This window comes from Puma concolor, chromosome E2 (assembly GCF_028749965.1).
Source record: "Puma concolor isolate L17-30 chromosome E2, mPumCon1.1.hap2, whole genome shotgun sequence".
Lineage (NCBI taxonomy): Eukaryota > Metazoa > Chordata > Mammalia > Carnivora > Felidae > Puma > Puma concolor.
In genome coordinates, this window is record NC_141681.1 from 41351567 (window position 1) to 41370549 (window position 18983).

Consider the following 18983-nt stretch of genomic DNA (forward strand, 5'->3'; position numbering starts at 1 on the left):
GCTGCTTCCTCCTCGGCATGATGCTCCTCCGGCGACTGCCACTGCCGCCGCCGCCGCCGCCGCTGCCGGGCTGAGGAGAGGGAGGGAGGGGCGGCGGGCCCGCGGGGGGGCGAGGCGGGCCGGCTCTCAGCCTCCCCCCCGGAGAGCGGCCGCCCGCAGGATGCTGCTGCGCCCCGGCTCTCCGCGTCCCCCCCTCTCCGCGCTCCGCCGCGATCCCCGAACGTGCGGAGGGAAGAAGGAGGGCGGGCGAGGGAGGCGCGGGGAGGGAGGAGCGCGGGGGGAGGAGGAGGCAGAGGAGGAGGAGGTGGTGAAGGAGGAGGAGGAGGAGGACCGCGCTGCCGGCGGAATGGGAAGTTTGACAAATCGCTCCAGAGGCCCGAGGAGGAGGGGGCGGGGAGGAACGGCGGCCCTGCCCCCCCCCCGCCCCGTCCCCAGACGAGGTGCGCGGGGTTCGGGGCCGGGGGGCGGGGAGAGGGGGAGAAGGCGGGCAGAGGGGTGGGAGGAGGAGCGCGGGAGCGGCCCCGGCTGGTCCTGCCCCGGCCCCCGCCCCCGGGCAGGGGGTCACGGCATCCGGGGGGGGCGCTCAGCCGCCGCCGCGGCCCGGGGCTCAGCGGTCCAGTCTTCTGCCCGCGGCGCGGCTGGAGCGGCGGCGTCGGCAACAGGCAAGCTTAAAGGAAAAGGAGATGATCGTGTCACTCGCCCGCCCGCGGGGGCGCCGCGCCCCCGCTCCCGGCCCCGGGCCTGTCTAGGACCCCCGCCCCGTCCGGGGAGGGGGTGCCGCCCCTCCGCCCCCGCCCTATGCGCGCACGCAGGGGCGCGGCGCCGGCCCGGCCCAGCTCGTCCCGGGGCGCTCGCTACCCTCTCCCGCCCCTCTTCCCCACCCAGCCTCGCCCCCTGGCCGCCCCCGGCTGCCCCGCCCGTGCCGCACTCCTCTCCACCCGCCGCGTCCAAAGCCCCCAGCTTTCTCGCCGGGCCTGGGCCCGCACCCCCCGGGGATGCCGGGGCCCGCGGGCGGGCGCCGGCGCCCTCGAGGGAGGAGGCGGGCGCGGGCCGGAGTGGGTGGGGGCTGCTCCCAGACCCCGCGCCACCCGGGCTCCTCCCCCGGGACCCGCCGCAGCCACTTCCCCCAATTTTTTTTTTTTCCCGGGCAAACTTTCCCGGGCCAGTCCCGGGGGTCGGCGTGGGAGGGGGGTGCCTCCAAGTTTCCTCCTCCGCACGGGAAGATCAAGGTCCTTCCGCCCCCCACCCCGCCCTTCGCCCCCTAGGCGCCGAGCCGCGCCCCCCACCCCAAGAGCTGGCAGATCCGAGGGCGGGACGGGGGGGGAGGGTGGGGGCGGGGGAAGGAACTCGGGCTCCCAAGCCCATCCCCCGCCCCAGGGCGCCCCCCGAGAGGGGGCCACCGCGCCCAGCGCCCGGCTTGCCAGCAGTACGGGGCGAAAAGAATTGATTATTGATTGGGTGATTGGGGTCGCTGAGGCGCCGAGCGGGCCAGACCGGCGGCCCGCGGAGAGGAGGAGCTGGCAGGGCTGCGTTGGCGGCGGGGCGACGCGGGCTCACTTACGAGCGGCCGCGAGGGCGCGGGTGGGCCGGAGCTCATTGGGACGACCCCCGGGCGGCGGCGGCTGAGCGAGAGCCTGAGCCCGAGCGGCGCGGGCGGCGGCGCATCGATGCGCTGCGGGTTCGATTGCGTCTCCCTGGGCCAGCTCTTGGGCCGGGAATGGGGCGGCCGCGGCGGGTCTGGCTCCGGGCGCTGCCGGGCGGCGGTGGTGGGGGGTGCGGGGGCGGCCGCCAGGCCCAAGGTCCCCGAAGTGGCGCTGCTCCTGGGCGCGCCGCTTGGGGCCCGGAGGCTCCCCTGGGCCCCGCGTCCGATAGTCCCGGCGAGGGCCGGAGCCCCGCGCCCCTGGGACTGCCTGCCTGAGCGTTCCCGGAGCTGCAAACCCCGGCCTTCTTCCTTCCTTTTTTTCCTTCCTTCCTTCCTTCTTTCCTTCCTTCCTTTTTCTTAACGTTTCCTTTTCTTGTGTTTCTTTCTCCCTTTTCTTCTGCCCTCTCTTTTTTATCTTTTTCTTTGTGATTGTTTATGCAAGTTTGTTTTAAAAGTTCACCGGCATGCTTTCTTTTCTTTTAGACCAGGAGACCGTGATCTCACCCAGACGGTAAGATCAAAAGTCTCCGCTCGCCCCCAGCCTGCGGGCTTGGGCTCGGTCCAGACGCCTCCCCGAATGCAGATGTGCTGCTGCCGTCCTCCCGGGCTATAAAGCCGCCTCCAGCGCCTTCGCGCGCGCAGGAGCGCTCGGAGTTGCGGGGTGCGGACCCCGGGCGGTTGCGGGGAATCGGAGTCCGGCTGCGACTGGGCTCCCAGGCGGGCCTTGTGTGTGGCGAACTCGGGGGCGGGGGCGCGGCGAGCGGTTGGTGCCTGCGGCCGCGGAGGCTAAAACAACTGCCCCTCCAGGCCCGGGAGACTCGGCCGTGGGGCGTGAAACGCTTCTTGCGAACGAGGAAACGGTGAGTTGGCAGACGCCGCCCGCGGCCTCTCGGTTCTGGTCGCGGCGCTGGGAGCCTCTTGCCTGGAGGAGGGTAGGCGCCGCGCGAGGTCAGCTCCTGCCCGCCCCTGGCTCACCTTCCCAGCACCGAGCGCCCTTTTGGGCGCGCCGGTAGTGATGGGTGCACAGCGCGGGGCGCCACGCACGGAAGGCTGAGAGTTTCGCCCTGGCTTGTGCTCCCCCTCCTCCTTTGCTTCCCAACGCTGCTCTCCAAACCTCTGTTCCCTCCTCCCCCTCCCCCTGCGGGCCACGGCCTGAGCTCCGGTCTCCGAGCCGCCTGAAGCCACCGCCCGATCGCTACCTCGCCCTCCCCCGCTCGGGCGCCGCGCGCGGTGCGATCCGCCCTAACATCTGTCCGTCCAACCATTGGCGCATCCATCAGTGTCACTGAGCTGCACATCGCAGCGACAACCCGTCACGCGCAACACGGGCTATGCGGAGTGCAGCCTGCGACCGCGCTGCCTTGCCCGGACACTCAAACAGGGTTCTAGCCTGGCGTGGCACTGCCTGGAACCCTGATCTCTACAGTGTTCTTTTAACCATACGCACCGCCTTTACTACCAAGAACTCAAAACGGGACTAGTTTTGCAGGCCATGCTAGCAATGGGACAGATGGAGAGGGACACTGTCAACCTAGCCCTAGCAATTCCAAGTTCTCTTTGCCCCTTCTCTGTGGACTGGGTGTGGCGTAGGAGAAAAGGCAGGGAGGCTTCCCGGATCTGCACCAAGCACAGTGTGTACTTGAATGCAGGGGCTTAAATGGGCTCCAGCTCGGCCGAATCTGGGGCACATCTTCTGGCCAGAAGGTCTAAAGCTAAAACTTTGCCAGGCCCCTACCTGGCTGCTGCCTGTGAGGAGCGAGAGAGGGGGAAGGAAACGCGGATCCCAGTGAAAACCAGGGACTCGATTCAGGGAGAAATGGTGTCAGGGTGGCAGTAGGTCTGTAATTCATATGTTATTTACAGAGTGAGAAAGGGCAAGGCCATATGTTTGAGAAGCCAGAGCTTTGCGGGTAGTTCCCGGCGCCATTCTCCAAGAATGCTGACCTCCCCCGTGGTTACCATTGCTTCTTGCTTTCCCCACCCGCACCTCGCACCCCGCTGTCCAGAGGGCAAATATCTTCTTATAGGTGCCTGATCAGTTTGGCCAGGCCAAAGGGGCTGTCTGGTCCTCCCCCTAAGAAGTTCAGGGGAAGGGCGCACGGAAGACCTACTCCTCGGACATCTGCGGGGTGGCGGTCCCTGGCATTTTACCCGAGCGTATTCCTACTGCAACTATTTCTGCCCGGGTGTCTGGTGAGTTCTGCCCCACTCAAGAGTCGGCTACAGGAGCGGGTCAAAACCTGTGCTTGTCTTCGTTCCGCGATTCGCGAGGTAGAAGGGATACAGGAGCCGCTTTCCGGCCAGCGCCGGGAGCCAAGGTCTGCGCGGCTCCGGAGGAGGCCTGAGACGGCCGCGGCGGCGCTCACAGGGGCTCCTTCCTGCGGGAAGGAGGGACCGCGCTCCAGGGTGCGGCCGAACCGCTTTCAAGCTAGAGGAGGGCGGAAAAGCCGGCGCCCGGCGGAGGAGCTAGAATTCTGTAGAAGGTACCACTGTGTAGAAATCTTTCCACCTCACTTGGAAGAGTTGCGGACACCCCTGAAAAGTGACAACAGGCTTCCGCTCCCGCGCAGGCACCTGGTGACTTAGCCCAGTGAGAGCCACGCAAAAAGTGACCCCCAGCCCAGTGAGACGCTCCCAACTTTCCGAGGTGCTGCTTTTCTGGGCATTTTTAAGTCCCTAAACACAAAAGAAGGAAAAGCGGGCTGAGGGGCAGTGGCGAGACATATCAAAATGCCCAACGGCAAACGCCCATGGGAGAAACTGATGGCTCCCATTGTGGCCAGGTGGCTCACCCAGCAGCGGGGTGGCAACGTGGATAAGTCCAGAAAATTCCCAGGGGCCATGAAGACAATTCATGACCCCCAAGATTGCGGCCTGGGCCCAGTGGAACCCTGGTCCTCCTCCCAGGCGGTGCCCTGAGCGTTCTGCAGTACAAATCCTCCCACATGCCAGTTTTTCAGGTCAGGGGTTAGAAATGTGATTCTAGCCTTCCAAGCCCTGAGACCTGCAGGCCCCAGTCCCTGGGCCTACTTGCGTGGGGTATGTCGTGCCACGGGGAGACTTGGTGCGCTTGACCAACCAGAGCCCCACCGGGGCGAGTTGGGGGGTGGGGGAGTTAAAGGCGGGCGAGGCTGAACAAGTGTGGTGGAAGGGCAAGGAACTGGCCCCAAAACAGGATGCTCCAGGTAAGGAAGCTGTAGCGGGGAAGCGGGGACGCAGCACTCGACCACCGCCGCCGCCGGGAGGCAGCCGAGGTTGTGTTCAAGGTGCAAATGAGGGCAGTGGGTGACAGTCCTGCCTGACCCGGTGGGGAAGGCGGAAGTATGTCCCCATTTGGCATGGCCACTGAGGAAAAGGGCTTCAGGAAAGAAGGTGTCCTTGAAGCTGCCAGTCCAAGACAGATAGCCAGGGTAGGCCAAGGTCCCGGGAACTTGGGAGCCTGAACCCAGGCCATGAGCAGAGATTCTCTGTGCCCTGAGGGAGGAACTGGCCAGCTGGAGGGACAGGGCACGCTGGGTAGAACACGCAGGGAGCCTGCACCCCATTTCATGGTGGGAAGGCTTCAGGCCCGGTGAGGGGCCCTTGGGGAGCCCACTGAAGGCCCAGCAAAGGTCGTACCAAGTGCTTTTTTCCTACCTGCCTCCCCCTGGACCACTGGCCTGGACCGGCTGCCCCCTTACACACTGCCCACACTACGGTCTGGGCTAGGCAAAGGAGGTGCCCTACATGCAGAGAGGCTGACTGCCTCCACCTGCACACCTGGACCAGGAATTGGGCCCCAGGACCTCAGCCCCTCCCTCAGCGCTAGAAATCTGGACTCTGGGGCCAGGCCCTCACCAGGCGGTAAATTGTTTGCTGGAGGTGCATTTACAGAGCAGCGAAGTTTGTTTCTCTTTTTCCGGTAGCTTTGTTTTAAGGAACCAGATGTTTTGTCTGTAGATTCTCCCGAGAACTTTTATAGTTTTGACGTGAAATAAGCCTTTGCAAATCGGAGCGGTATATTAACACCACTTCTGTGGGGGCTTTCGGGGAGCTGCATTGGGGGGTGCCTGGATGTGAGATGGGGTGGAGTTATGGGATGGGGGTGCAGATCTCTCTTTGAAGAAAAGTAGGAGACCTGTCTCTCTCAAAGTCAAGAATTGGTGTTGGGGTATGAAGCACCTCCCCAAATACACGGGGTACCTGTATGCCCCCCACCTTTCCCCTCCCCGGGACTTTACTACTTTGTAAATTTCTCGTAGCTGAGCGCACAGAAGTCTGGCCCAATTTTGCCAACTTTTCACATGCCTGCCATTCCCGTAGGACCACTGGACTCAAAGGCAACAGGGCCTGTGGTCTTCCCAGGCCAACCTTGATACCCCTGGTCTTTTGGGGAGGGGCAGAGCAAGGGAGCCCCAGGCTGGCCCTGAGCTCCCAGCACAACTGGACACAGAGAACTTTGGATGGAAGCTGACCTGACCAAGCCCCTTAGGAAGTCAGGGCTGGCAGGTCCTCCTCCTCAATGCCTCATTTTTATCAGCTGGAAATTTCCAGGCAGTTTATAAACGTGTTAAAGCAAAACCAAACCTATACACCTAACAGAGGGAGGGAGCATGGTAATCCGAGGGAAAGCACATCTTACCAAATACCCCTCTACTGGTTAGGTGATTCCTGGAGACCACTTTCTCCAGTTTTCTAAGACAGGCTGGGACCACACCCACCCCTCCCCCCAAGCTTGCCTGTGTTCTTGGTCTTGGATCTCCAAATTTGGAGAGTCCAGTTTGGTTCTTTCTTCTGTAATTATTTTTCAAGCTCACTCATTTACGGAACTTTGAGGGAAAAAAAAAAAAAAAACTTTTTTAAGAGACCGGAGATTTAATAAAGAAAATAAGAAGTCTTTGTGTCTTGGTCTAAGGAGGTCAGGTACACAAGTAAGTCTAGCTCGGAGGAGCAATTACTGGCGAAATGCCCTTTGGTCAAATCCCACTCGCCTACTTTGACTTTTGCGGGGAATTTCCCGAATTACTCGCTGCTGCGTGGCATGGTTTTTCCCACTCTGGATGAAATGGGTTTTTGGAAACCTTTTGGGCAGAGCTTAGAAAAAAAGAAAAAAAAAAAACAGAAACAAAAAACCACCCTGGAGACAGCTGCAGCCCTGTCGGGGCTCACCCCCGGCTGGGAGAGAGCAGCCCTTTGCTAGCTGGAAAGGAGAGGTGCTCAGCCCTTCCCGCGCCGATGCAAGAGTTGCCGGCACCAGCGGTGTGTCTGAATCAGTGCGTGGGCAGCCCAGTGCGAGGCTGTGTTCGGACTCCAGTGGAGGAACACTGGAGGAGGAAGAGGAGAAGGAGGTCTCAGATATCAACCCACCCGCTCTTCGCAGACCAGACAGCCCAGCTTTGCATGCCTGGTGACCTCATTAACTGGCCGGGGAATTTGCAAGATGAGGAAGAATCTCTTTTCCTTTTCTCTTCGTGTATCGCTCTTTTTTTTTCTGTCTTACACATTATGGTTTTGTGTTCGTCCCTGAATTTACAAACGGGAAAGACCGAGGGCAATTCTCGGTAGGACAGGTACAAGAGAGAGGGGCACTGGGCCGGGTCTTCGTTCTTTCTCATTTTTTGTTGCCTGAAGCTTGCGCGTATCACTGGTATGTCCGGAATAGGAGAGCGGGAGTTCTTTGGGACGAGGTGGTCGGAAGGGTCAGATTCTTTGTATGCAGGTAGTGCCTGACCTCAGAGGCTCTGAGCTCCCCAGATTTTCCTCCTCTGCAGAGAAGCTCTGAATTCTTCCCAACGTCTTCCTCTTTCTGACACTTTTCTTTCCCATCTCTTTCCTCTTCTTTCTTCCTTCCTCCGCCTTTCTCCGGTTGCTTTTTGCGTTCTATCAGTCCTTCCCCAACCCCCACAAGGATCCGGAAAAATGATCTATTTCGGGTCTAGCAAGCGCTCACTCCAAAGAGGTCGAGTCCTCCTCTCTGTGGTAAGGCAGAGGCGGCCACTCCCCGCCCCCCCGTCGTGCGCAGCCCGCAAGGGAACAAGGTACTTTGTAGTCGCCGCAGCTTTTTAGGTGGGGGGCTGGGGGGGAGGTCAGAAAGAGGTTGACACTTGGTTTAAAATAAAAGAACATGTTAAGAAGTTTCAAAGCTGCCAATAAAACCCTTTAAGTGGCTTGTGATTCAGTGCCTGGAGTTGCGGCGATGGCATTGGTAAATGACTCCAATGCCCAAAGAAAAATATTACAAATGCCGCTGTCTCGGCCACCAATCGGGCGCCGCTCTCCAGCGCGGGCGGTGGCTCCTCTCCGGCGCGGAGGGCACCCGCATTTGCATGATAAATTGACCAGACAGGCGGCAGCCAATGAAATATTCAAATGAGGCCAGGGGTGAGGGGTGGAGTCCCGGGGGCTCCCCGTGGAGCCCGCGGCGGGAATGCGCGGTACCACCTCTCTATCAGCGCCCTCTAGAGGTGGGATATCGGGGGGCGGTCGCTCCAGCCCCAGGGACAGAGAGTCGGGAGTTGGGCCAGGGAGGTGGCGGGCTCAGGGTGCTCTCAGCGCTGGCCTCCAGGACTAGGTGCGCGGCCGTCTCCTGGCGCCTCTTGCACTTGGACTGTTGGGGGATTGCAGAGGCCGGTGGTGACCTCTGAAGAAGGGGTTTAAGAGGAGATCTGGCCCCTTCACCCCAACCCCTTCCCTAGGTTGTCCTAACACAGCTAAAGTTAAAACAGTGTGCCTGCTCCATTGACATAGTTTCAAGACAAGACCTTTGCCCATTCAGGTCCACGATACCTTCCCCCACGTCCTGCAGTATTGAAATTCTGGAGCAGACAGACCCAACTTGCCCTGAACAGAGAACTGTGCGCCCACGCAGGCCCCAAAGTTCAGGGCACCCGGACCTAGGACTGGTTTGGGGCACCTCCTGGGAAAACACGTCCTGGAGCAAGTGCCCCGACCATGAGGCAGGAGCTCCTATGAGCGTGCAAAGGCAGGCAAGGAAGGAGATGTGTACAGGCTACAGATGCCCAGCCAGGAGGGGTGTGGAAATAAGTGTGCTTGCAAGTGCACACAGAAGGGACCAGCTCTGCCCTGGTGCTGACCTGCAGGAAAACAGCACTCGACAGGCACGAGGTGAGGCCAGCTTCCAGGCCCGGCTCCTTCTTGTGGCTCAAGACTTAGTCGGGGGCTTTGCACAGAATACTGGGTTGCCTTCTGCCAAGGACCAAGGGATATCTCTTGTCCCCTGAGCCTCTCTCCCCTCCCCCCAGCCCCATAGCCCCTCTTGTGCCCAGTACCCCGGCGCCTTGCCACCCCACCCCTGCAGCCTTATTTTTCAAGTACAGAGGTTTTAGAAGTTCACGTGTCTCTCCCTGGTGTGGACTGGTGAGAAGGTTTTTCCTTCTCCATCTTTCCAGGAGTTAGAGTAGGGTCCCGGCCAACAGCTGCTCCAGGGAGAGCCTGATCTCCACCCCTCTTCTCAGCCAAAAGGTGGTCAGGCTGAAGGGAAGCCTGAGTTCCTGCCCAAAGAGCCTTCTAGGTGCCTCTCTAGGAGACATACTCAGCTCAGGCAATCATCCACGGCCATCCTTCCTTCCCTGCCTCATTCTTGAGGGGCAAGGGGGACGATGGGGAGGTGGGGCCAGGGGGTGTTCTCAGAGCCTGGCCCCAGGCTGGTCACCTAACTGTAAATGCACATAGAAAAAAATATATATATATAGTAGCACTGAATACAAATTTGAGAGAGCCTGGATTTTGACTTTTGATCACCTTACAGATGTTAGCAATACTTTCAAAATATATGGCCCAAAGAGGGGGATTGATTTGCATCATTTAAGGTTTTTAGGAGTGTTTCAGCTGAAGAGAAGGGGCTCTCTGGGTATTGCTGGGGGAACAGCTGGTGTTGGGGTAGGTTCAGGTATAAAAGGAGCCTCCCTGCTTCCAAGAGAACACTTGTCCCAGCCGACGTGAATGTCTGGGGATAAGGTTCCCACTAGGAGAAAGCCTTTGGTCTGCGAGGCAACAAGGGCACCTGCAGGGCACAGGCCCTCCCAGCCGGCAAACCCTCCTAACTCCTCCTCAGGCCTTACCTGTCGGCCAGGACAAATGAGACTTGAAAATGGGCCAGAGTCGTTCTCCAACAGTGAAATTTGTCAAGGAGTCACTCCTGCTTCAAATGTCCAGAATTGCAAGCCGCTCCCTCTTGGGGATGGCACTATCTAGGGCATGTCGTTGAGAGTCAAGAAGGGAGACAGTAAAGGGGAGAGAGTAGAGGGCTGTCTATCCAGCCCAGGACCTGGTCCTACCTGAACCAGATTAGGCACCAGGAATGAGGGAGCAAAGGCTGCAGGGAGGAATGAAGGAGAACAACTTTCTCTTAGGAGAGAATACCAGCCAGCAATGAAGAAAGGTCAAGCCCACAGTGTGTCTGCTCTGGGTGTGCACCTGTGCACTTTGTGGGTGAATGCAAGTTCTGACCGTGTGGGCTCGTGACCCATAACTCACCAAGTGCCCTCCTGCAGATTGCTACCCCATCCTTGAGCCTTCTGTCCTTCATCTCTAAAAGCAGCTCCCTCCATCGTAAGCACTGAGTAGGGACTCGGGGAGGAAACATCCGATCAAAGTTGGAGATGCCCTTCCAAACCTTTGCCTCTTTGTGCTACATTCTGGGAGCTTTCAGGGCCAGACAAGGGTTTGAAAGAGAAACAGTGTTACCAGCTGCATGCCCACGGGGGAGTCTCAGTAGAGCCTGCTGTCCGAGTACTTGTGAGGCTCACCTGGGCTGACGCATATGTGGCTGCTTTGGGGAAGGGCTCAGCATATGCAGTAGTTGTGCAATAAATAGCCATGGGGTCAGACCTCCCTGAAGATAGGCATATAAATGGCGTGAGGTTGGATGCACCCCAGGATGCAAGCAGGTGCTTGGAGTGGGGCCAAAAAAAAAAAAAAAAAAAAAAAGGAGGAGGGGAGTTTCTGGAGGCAGAGCAGTGCACAGGCCTCCTGACTTCCTGGGAAGAGTGAGCATTTGCAGGGCGAACGAGGCAGATTCCGCCAGGTTTTTCTGGGAGCTAATTAAAAAAGGGGTATGGTGAGGAGGCTCACTGATATTTCTATTTTCCCTGTTAGTAGTGACTGGAATGTGTGCCATCCAGGTCAGATGGAAAATAGAAGCCTGGAAAATCTGACACCCTCATTGATTTGCTCTCTGCCATCGCTACTCGCGAGAGGAAGAGATGTGACTTCAAAATTGCAATTAGGAACCAGCCCGCTAAGGGTTCCTTGCGTGAGCTCCCGTGCTGTGCCGATCACAGGCCTGCCTCTTCTCATTTCCTGAGGAGGTAGGTTCATTCATAGTTTTCAATGAAGCAGGCGATGCAAATGTATCATGCCCCCTCCCCACAATAGAGCTCATACCTGCCGGTCTGGCGCTTACCTTTCCTTTCGGTCAGGTCTTTGAAAACATGGCAATTTTCCCAATGTTTTAAAAGTATTAACTCCCCTTCAAACATTCTTTAACCTTTAATGTTTTGTAACTTGATGAAAAGGTCATTTTGTTCTGAAGATGCAGCTGTTCCGTAATTGTTCAGCTATCAGGGCGAATTCCATCCAAATCCGGAATTCTTTAACAGGATCCAAACCACCGTGCACACGCATGTGCACACATACACATACACTCACAGCAAAATATAAGCTAATATTTTCCAATATACATCCATGCATATGTACATATAGCTACCTATATATGTGTGTGTGTATGTGTGTGTGTGTGTGTGTGTATATATATATTTATTTATTTAAATATTTGTGTTTATGTACACATGTATACTCCCAGGGACTTGGATTTGGATTACCGTAGTCCCCCCTTCTCCACGGGGGGTTACGTTCCAGGACCCCCGATGGATGTCTGAAACTGGGTACTACCAAACTGTGTATATCCTCTGATTTTTTTCCTAAACGTACACACTTACGATGAAGTTTAATTTGCAAATTAGGTATCGTAGAAGGCTAACAACAACACCTAGTAGTAAAATAGGACAGCCGTAACAATATACTGTAATAAAAGTTGTGTCCGTGTGGTCTCTCTCTTTCCCTCAAGTATCTGATTGTGCCGGGCTCACCCTTCTTATGAGGAGGATGTGAGTTGATGAAATGCCCACACCATGAGACGAAGTGAGGTGGGCGATGTGGGCATCGTGACCCACCGTCAGGGACTATTGGCCTCCTGACCATACATCAGGGGGATCATCAGCTTCTGGAACATAGATGACCGCGGGTAACCAAAACCACAGAATGTAAAACCGCGGCTCAGGGGGCTAATATAATATCTCTAGTATTTTCACGGCAGGACTTCTTTGCAGGAAGATACCTACACAACTGACTTTTTTTGGATGCTAAGGTGTGCCAAACATTTGACGGTCACCATCTATTATGCACCGCGCTTGTTAGCTGATTTCTTAAAAAAAGATTTAGTCAATTTCTAATTTAACAATCCATTGCTGTCCCTGCAATAAATGCCCCCAGAGACCTAGGAGAGTTGAGACGTTTTTCCATCTGTCTTCTTACGCAGCGTCAGCTTCTTAGCGGTCATGGGCTCTAATACTGTTTTCTTGTCACTTCTCTCTTTCTAAGCTGATGTATTCTTGGAAACAGACTTCTAAGCATGTTAGGTTTATATTTAAAGTGGAATTAATAGACTCAGATAAGACCATAAAAGTATTTTCTGCAAGGAAACTGCATGAAGCTTATGCCTGGATGCCACAGTATATATTTTACTTACTCGAGAGGTATTGGGTGTGGCCTGCTGCGTTTCTCATTGTGATGGTTGAATTTTTTTTTTTTTTTTTTTACTATTTTTTAAGTTTTCTTTATTTATTTTGAGAGACACAGAGACAGGGCGAGCGGGGGAGGGGCAGAGAGAGAGGGAGAGAGAGAATCTCAAGTAGGCTCCGCACTCAAGTAGGATCAGTAGAGATCAGAGAGAATCTCAAGTAGGCTCAGCGCAGAGCCTGACACGGGGCTTGAACCCATGGAACCACGAGATCATGACCTGAGCTGAAACTGAGAGTCGGACGCCTAACCGACTGAGCCACCCAGGTGCCCCAATGGTGGTTGAATTTTTAAGATGAAGACCTCCAGGCAAATTAGAAGCAGTTGAATAGAATAGCTTGCCTTAAGTCTGTGTAGACTCACATGAGGAACAGATCTGATCTAAAGTGTAACGAGCGACGCTTGGGTGGCTCCGTGAATTAAGCGTCGACTCTTGATTTCTGCTCCGGTCATGATCTCAGGGTCCTGAGATGGAGCCCCACGTGGGGCTCCGCCCTGGGCCCGGAGCCTGCTTGAGATGACCTCTCTCCCTCTCTGTCCCTCTCCTGCTTTCGAGCACACGCGCGCTTTCTCTCAAAATAAGCAAATAAACATTAAAAAAATAAAATAAAGTGTAATGAATCACTTAGAGCACTCTATAAGATTCATACTCATATTAAACTTAAGAGAAAGGATTGATCCTTTAGTACAAAGGATACAACTTTTACTTAAAAGCAAATATTTCTAAAAGGCTTTTGGTTGCAGTAAACGGTAATGAAGGACGGCAAAGGTTAAGACCGCCTGGTTGGTCTCTCTTTGGGGTCATTCCTCCAGAACACCTCACTCGGAATCTCTCATTCCACATTATTATTGGTCCCAGATTGGCATTTCTCTGGAATCCAGTTTTTTGTTTGTTTGTTTGTTTTTACTTCTTATGTTCCTGTGTGTGAGATATGTTGCAAATGCAGAAGAATGGGTCAATCATGTGTATGGTTTAAATAATTTTATAAAAGCACCTAGATGGCTCAGTTAAGTGTCCAACTCTTGATTTTTGGCTCAGGTCATGATCTCATGAACCGTGAGACTGAACCCCACATGTGGCGCTGTACTGACAGTATGGGGCCTGCTTGGGATTCTTTCTCTCTCTCTCTCTCTGCTCCTCCCCCACTCATGCTCTCTCTCAAAATAAATAAATAACTTTACCTAAATAAATACATAGTAAAAAAATTATAAAACAAACAACTGGGTAACCACCACTCAATCACCAGAAGCCCCCCAACATCTCCCAGTTACAACCCCTTTTCCTGGAGGCCGCCATCTTGATTTTTATAGTGATCTCTTTATTGCCTTGCTGTGTGGTTTTAGCACGTAGGTGCACCTCCCTGGGCCTGTCTTTCAGCTTTACACAAATGAAATCATATTGGATGGATTATTTTGTGTCTTCTTTCTTTCACTCAGCTTTACATCTGTGAGACTTCCATGTGGACATGTGCAGTTGGTTATTTTCAAAGCCGTTGGCCATGAATATATTGCAAGATAGTAGTTTTTTTCCCCCCCGCTGTTTAGCTATTATGAAAAATGCCACTGTGAACACACTTACTCATGTGCTATATACATGTGTGGCAGAGCCTATCTGTTACACATATATGGAAGGTTGCTTGGTCATACAGCATGTATATCTATAAATCCCAGCCGTTTTCCAAAGAGATTATGTCAATTTTCACTCCCAGAAACTATTCTTAAGTCTTTCCATTGTTCTACATCCTTGTCAGCCTATGATATTATTAGCTTGTTTGTTTGTTTGTTTGTTTTTCATGCATCCTAATCTAGTGGTTGGGGTTGCTGTCTCACTGTGTTTGACTTGTGTTTCCATGAATGCTAAAGACAGGGAGCACCCTTTGGGATGTTTGTGGTTGCTTGGATTTCCCTTCCCGTCAAAGTCCCTTTCCCATCCTCTGTTGGATACCTGAGTCCTCTGTTTCAGAGACGTTGTTTCAAGTTGCTTTGGCACCGTGGATCAGAACAGAAATGGTTCGAGGAGACCCTTAAGTGTACTTCCTAGGATGCTTTAGTCGGCAAGTGAGACAGCCCCCTACTGACACTGGCTTAAGGACATTGTCTAGTGGTGAATCCCAGCTCAGTTATACAAACAGGAACCCCGTTTTCTCTGCCCTCCTCTCATCCACAAGGTGTTTTGTGTCAGGATTTCAAGAGTCCCCCAAATGGTAAGTAGAACTGGTTGCTTCTTTGTTCACACCCATCAGAAAAGAGAATCCGAAACTTTTCACTGACCCGTGTAATCTCTGTCCTTCCCTTCAGTTTCCAGGGGCCCTTTCTGTGGAACAGTGCCTGTCACCCGGGAATGCCAGGCTTTGACTGGGTTCATGAGCGTCTCTTGTAGGATAAAATAAAAAGGATGGGGGGAAGGTCAATCTCAAATGGCCATCACATTATACCACCAAGCCTGCAGCTTTCAAAAATGATTTTTTTTTTTAAATTTTCAGAGTAAAATTCACTCTTTTGGTATACGGTTCTCTGAGTTTTGACAAACGTAGAGTCCTGAAACCACCACCACAAGTCACCCCAAAACGCCGCTGTGCTGCCCTTTTGTAGCCAATAGATTGCTCTGCCCTTCCTTCCCACACCCCCCACCGCTGGAAACACTGACCTGTTCTTCATCCCTATAATTTTGCCTCTTCCAAAATGTGATCTAAACGCAATGCTATAGGATGTCCCCTTTTGAGTCTGGCTTCTTTCACTTAATATGATGTATCTGAGATTGGCCCATGTGTGGAGTGCATCAATACGTTGTATGGAGGTACCACAGGTTGTTTATCCGTACACAGCTGAAGGACAACCGGCTTGTTTCTACTTTGGGGTGACAATGAACGAAGCTGCTATAAACCTAAGTTTATGAACGTAAGTTCCTATTTCTCCTGGGTCTCAACACCCAGACGTGGATCCCTGGGTTCTGGGTCATATTCATATGTTAAGAGTATGTGTAACGTTATGAAAAGCTGCCAAACTGTTTTCCAAAGTGGCTGGATCATTCTGTTTTCCCCACCAGCGATGAATGAGAATTCTCTTGCCTCTAAAGAGAGCTTAGTGGGCACGGAAGTGCTTTGCAGAGAGTGAGGGCGCTACTCAGGGCACCGACGTGGGGGAATTCAGAGGCGATGGTTCTGAACTCTCAGCTCCCATGGGCTCCTGGCCCACCTCGCTGTGTGCAGACAGGCCATGTCTATTTCCAGGGCATTTGCTTCTCTGAAGGGAGACGGGGCAACATCACTCTGCCCATTTCGCAAGGGAGGGCATAGCACTGCTTTTCTCGGGTGAGCCAGCGTGGCTTTATCTAGTAACCATCGGGAGCAGGATTCCATCGGCCTCATATTTTATTCCAAAACTCACAAAGTAAAATGAAGTATGGGCATTTGGAGCATTGTTACGCTGTGTGGCAAGAACTAGGCAAGGACCACATCCAAATGCACCATCAGAATGTCAGAGCTGGCAGGGACCTTAGCAACTCTCACTTTAGACCTGGTAACCTGTCACACACCCGGGTCCCCAAAAGCACAGGACTCTGCATTCCAGATGCAGGGCAGGGGCTCACCAAAGGTGAGCTGGGACAGGCTCATCAATCAGGGTAGCTATGCACTGGGGAGCAGAGATGAGGCATCCCCCACACCTTCTCGTCTTTCATCTGAGTGCCCATTTCTGAGGCACCTTCACATTTCAAACGTCCTGAGAATATGTTTAATTAGAACTTGGCCATACAGCCTTTTGAAATAAAACAGAAGGGGCCGGCTAATTATATCTCTCAGCATTCTGTGGCAAACATATATTTTTTTAATAAAACACTTTCCTAACCAGAGTAATCCCTGGAGATGCAAATCCTCATTTATAAGAAGTTTCCCAAAGGGAGTTAAAGAGAAGATGCCTTATAAAGAAAAGAGACAAAGAGAGTGGAGAAGTGTCTTCAAAGAGCTTGTAAAAGATACGCTTGTTCTGAGGTTGAAGTAGAGGTATCTTAGGGATGCAAATTTTTATTTTAAATGTCTTATCATTCTTTCCTGTATTTTTGATAATGTATATGCCTCCCTTTCAGTTATTACCACAAGTGCCCATATTCCTCATTCTGATATTTTTCCTAAGTGCAGTAGCTAAATAAACAAGCAATTTTCTCAAAATGCACTTTATCTCCTGATGGTGCTTCCCTGTCTCTCTCTGTCTGTCTGTCTCTCTGTCTCTCTCTTTCTCTGTGACTCATCCCCTGTCCCTTCACGCAGGCACCTCGGTGTAGCACAGAGTGTGGGTCTGGGTGTGGCGTCCTCTCTTGTAGTCTCGGCGGCCCAGGCGGGCAGGGGAGGACTGGGGCCCTCTGGAAGCAGTGGCTGATGGGACATTTGCACTCATGAGGCTGACAGCGCCAATGGGTAATGGCAGTAGTTGGGATAGCTAACGTCTGCTGGGAGGTCGCTCCATGCCTGGCAACGAGCTAGGAGGTATACGTAACTTATGTCGCTTAATCCACACAATACCGACTGTAGGTGTTCTTAACCCATTTTGTAGATGAGGAGAGGTAATGAATGTGTGAAGGACCTCATGGCTGTTGGAACTTGAACTTGAACCCAGGTCTGTCGGCCCCAGAACTCAGCCCTCCCCTCCCCACACGAGGCTCCTAGAACGAGCTTTGCATCTCTGTTCTCCAGACGCCGTGTGGTGCGGGCCCTGCGTTTCCAATGAAGTCCCCTTGTCAGTTGAGGGTCCCAACAGAAGAGAGACCACACCCAAATTAAGATCGTTCGCAGGGGATGTCCCAAAGAGGCTGTCTGGGAAGGGAAGGAGCAGGTGAGCACGGCACAAGAGAAAAGTCACAGAACTGCTGTAGCCCCGAGGCCCGCAGGCCATGGGGTAGTGATTGTAGGCTGGAAGTCAGACGGAATGTGGCAAGGGGCGTCTTCAGAGCCGTGACCTTCAGAAGACCTATAGGGAGGTGACCAGGGAATGGCACTCTGGGACCGCCCTGTCTCCTCTTCCTTCGCTTCCCCCCCAGACTGCCCTTTGGACACACCTGTCAGAAGGTAGCTGGCAAAGGTCATGCACTCATCCAGGCCGGCCCCCCAAGCACAGCACCCTGTGCTCCCCCAAAACACCCACGGGCACCAGCTCATGTTGGGAGGGAGGAGGGGGACCACCAAGAGGGGTCTCGGGAGCAGGCCTTGATTTGCCGAGGGAATAAATATCCACAGAGGATGCACTTCCACAGAGAAGGCTGGGCGTTTGCCTTGTGACGGTGTGCATGCTGCGAAGGTGCAGACGTGAACGGACGTGGCTTTCTACCCGCAGCCTCTTACAACGTTCAGACAAACTCCTGTGACCGGCCTTCTTTCCTTGAGACACGATACATATAGTTCTCTCTCATCAAAATCCTATGAAATAAAATATAGTTGAAAAATTAGAAAGAAGGGGCACCTGAGTGGCTCAGTCGATTAAGCGTCCGACGTGATCTCAGACTTGTGGGTTCGAGCCCCGCGTCGGGCTCTGTGCTGACAGCTCGGAGCCTGGAGCCCGCTTCGGATTCTGTGTCTCCCTCTCTCTCTCTGCCCGTTCCCCACTTGCACTCTGTCTCTTTCTCTCTCAAAAAGAAATAAACATTAAAAGAAATAATAAAAAAATTAAAATAAATAGGAAGAAGAGAGAAGTCATTTATCATCTCGTTCTCCAAAGACAACCACCGTTAACGGTTGGATAGACCCCCCTCCACTTGCTGTCCCCAATGCTCTCGCCTCTGAGTGACAGTAATATTGTTTAAGAAGTTTTGAATTATGAATTTTCGATTGAGGGCTGTCACAGCCTCTTGCCATGTTATGATCAAATTTTGGGTAAACAGAGTTTTTGACGGCTGCCTAATATTCCCTTGCATGGATGTAAGAGCCCATATTACCATTCTTCCACTATTTAGATGTTCAGGCTATCTTGTGGTTTTCATTCCTATTATACGATGCTATAACTAATAACTTCGTGTATAAAGAATTTTTTTTTTTCACATTTCAGATTATTTCTTCAGGATGACATCCCAAAAGTAAAATGATGGAATCAAAGGTTAAACCTTTACCTAACACAACGCCGGCTGCAGAACAGACAGGACTTTAGCCAGTACGGTTACAAGCGTTCATGGGGAGGCTCTTGACCAATTCCTTACTCAAGGCCTTTCCTCTGGAACAGGCAATTCTTAATTTTGTTGTAGCTGCATTAAAACAAAAAAGGCAAAAGAAACAGGTAAAAGTACTTTTTTAAAATGTTTTATTTGTTTATTTTGAGAGAGAGAGAGGAAAGGGACAGAGGGAGAGAGAATCCCAAGCAGGCTCCACACTCAGTGCAGAGCCCGGCGATGTGGGGCCCTGTCTCACGATCGTGGGGCCGTGACCTGAGCCAAAACCAAGAGTCAGATGCTCAAACGACTGAGCCACCCAGGCACCTGGTAAAATTACATTTAATAATACATGTTATTTAGCCGGTTACGTCTAAAAACTACTATTTCGAGATTGCAATCAACATAAAAATT

The 18983-nt window shown here is 53.4% G+C and overlaps 2 protein-coding genes across 2 annotated transcripts in view; one reads left to right on the plus strand and one right to left on the minus strand.

Moving 5' to 3' along the window:
• The window catches only part of TSHZ3 (teashirt zinc finger homeobox 3), a 68879-nt gene extending 68535 nt beyond the window's left edge, over window positions 1–344 (minus strand). Inside the window, exon 1 of the mRNA XM_086689559.1 lies at window positions 1–344. This exon is cut by the window's left edge and continues 21 nt beyond it. Within this exon, the coding sequence (XP_086545685.1) occupies window positions 1–19 (19 nt within the window). The 5' untranslated portion in view covers window positions 20–344.
• On the plus strand, window positions 328–18694 carry LOC147573505 (uncharacterized). The gene is made up of 2 exons (XM_086689560.1): window positions 328–10950; window positions 18473–18694. Exon 1 carries the CDS (start codon window positions 347–349, stop codon window positions 1445–1447), a length of 1101 nt encoding a protein of 366 aa, XP_086545686.1. The 5' UTR covers window positions 328–346; the 3' UTR covers window positions 1448–10950; window positions 18473–18694.
• The last annotated feature ends 289 nt before the right edge of the window (window positions 18695–18983 follow it).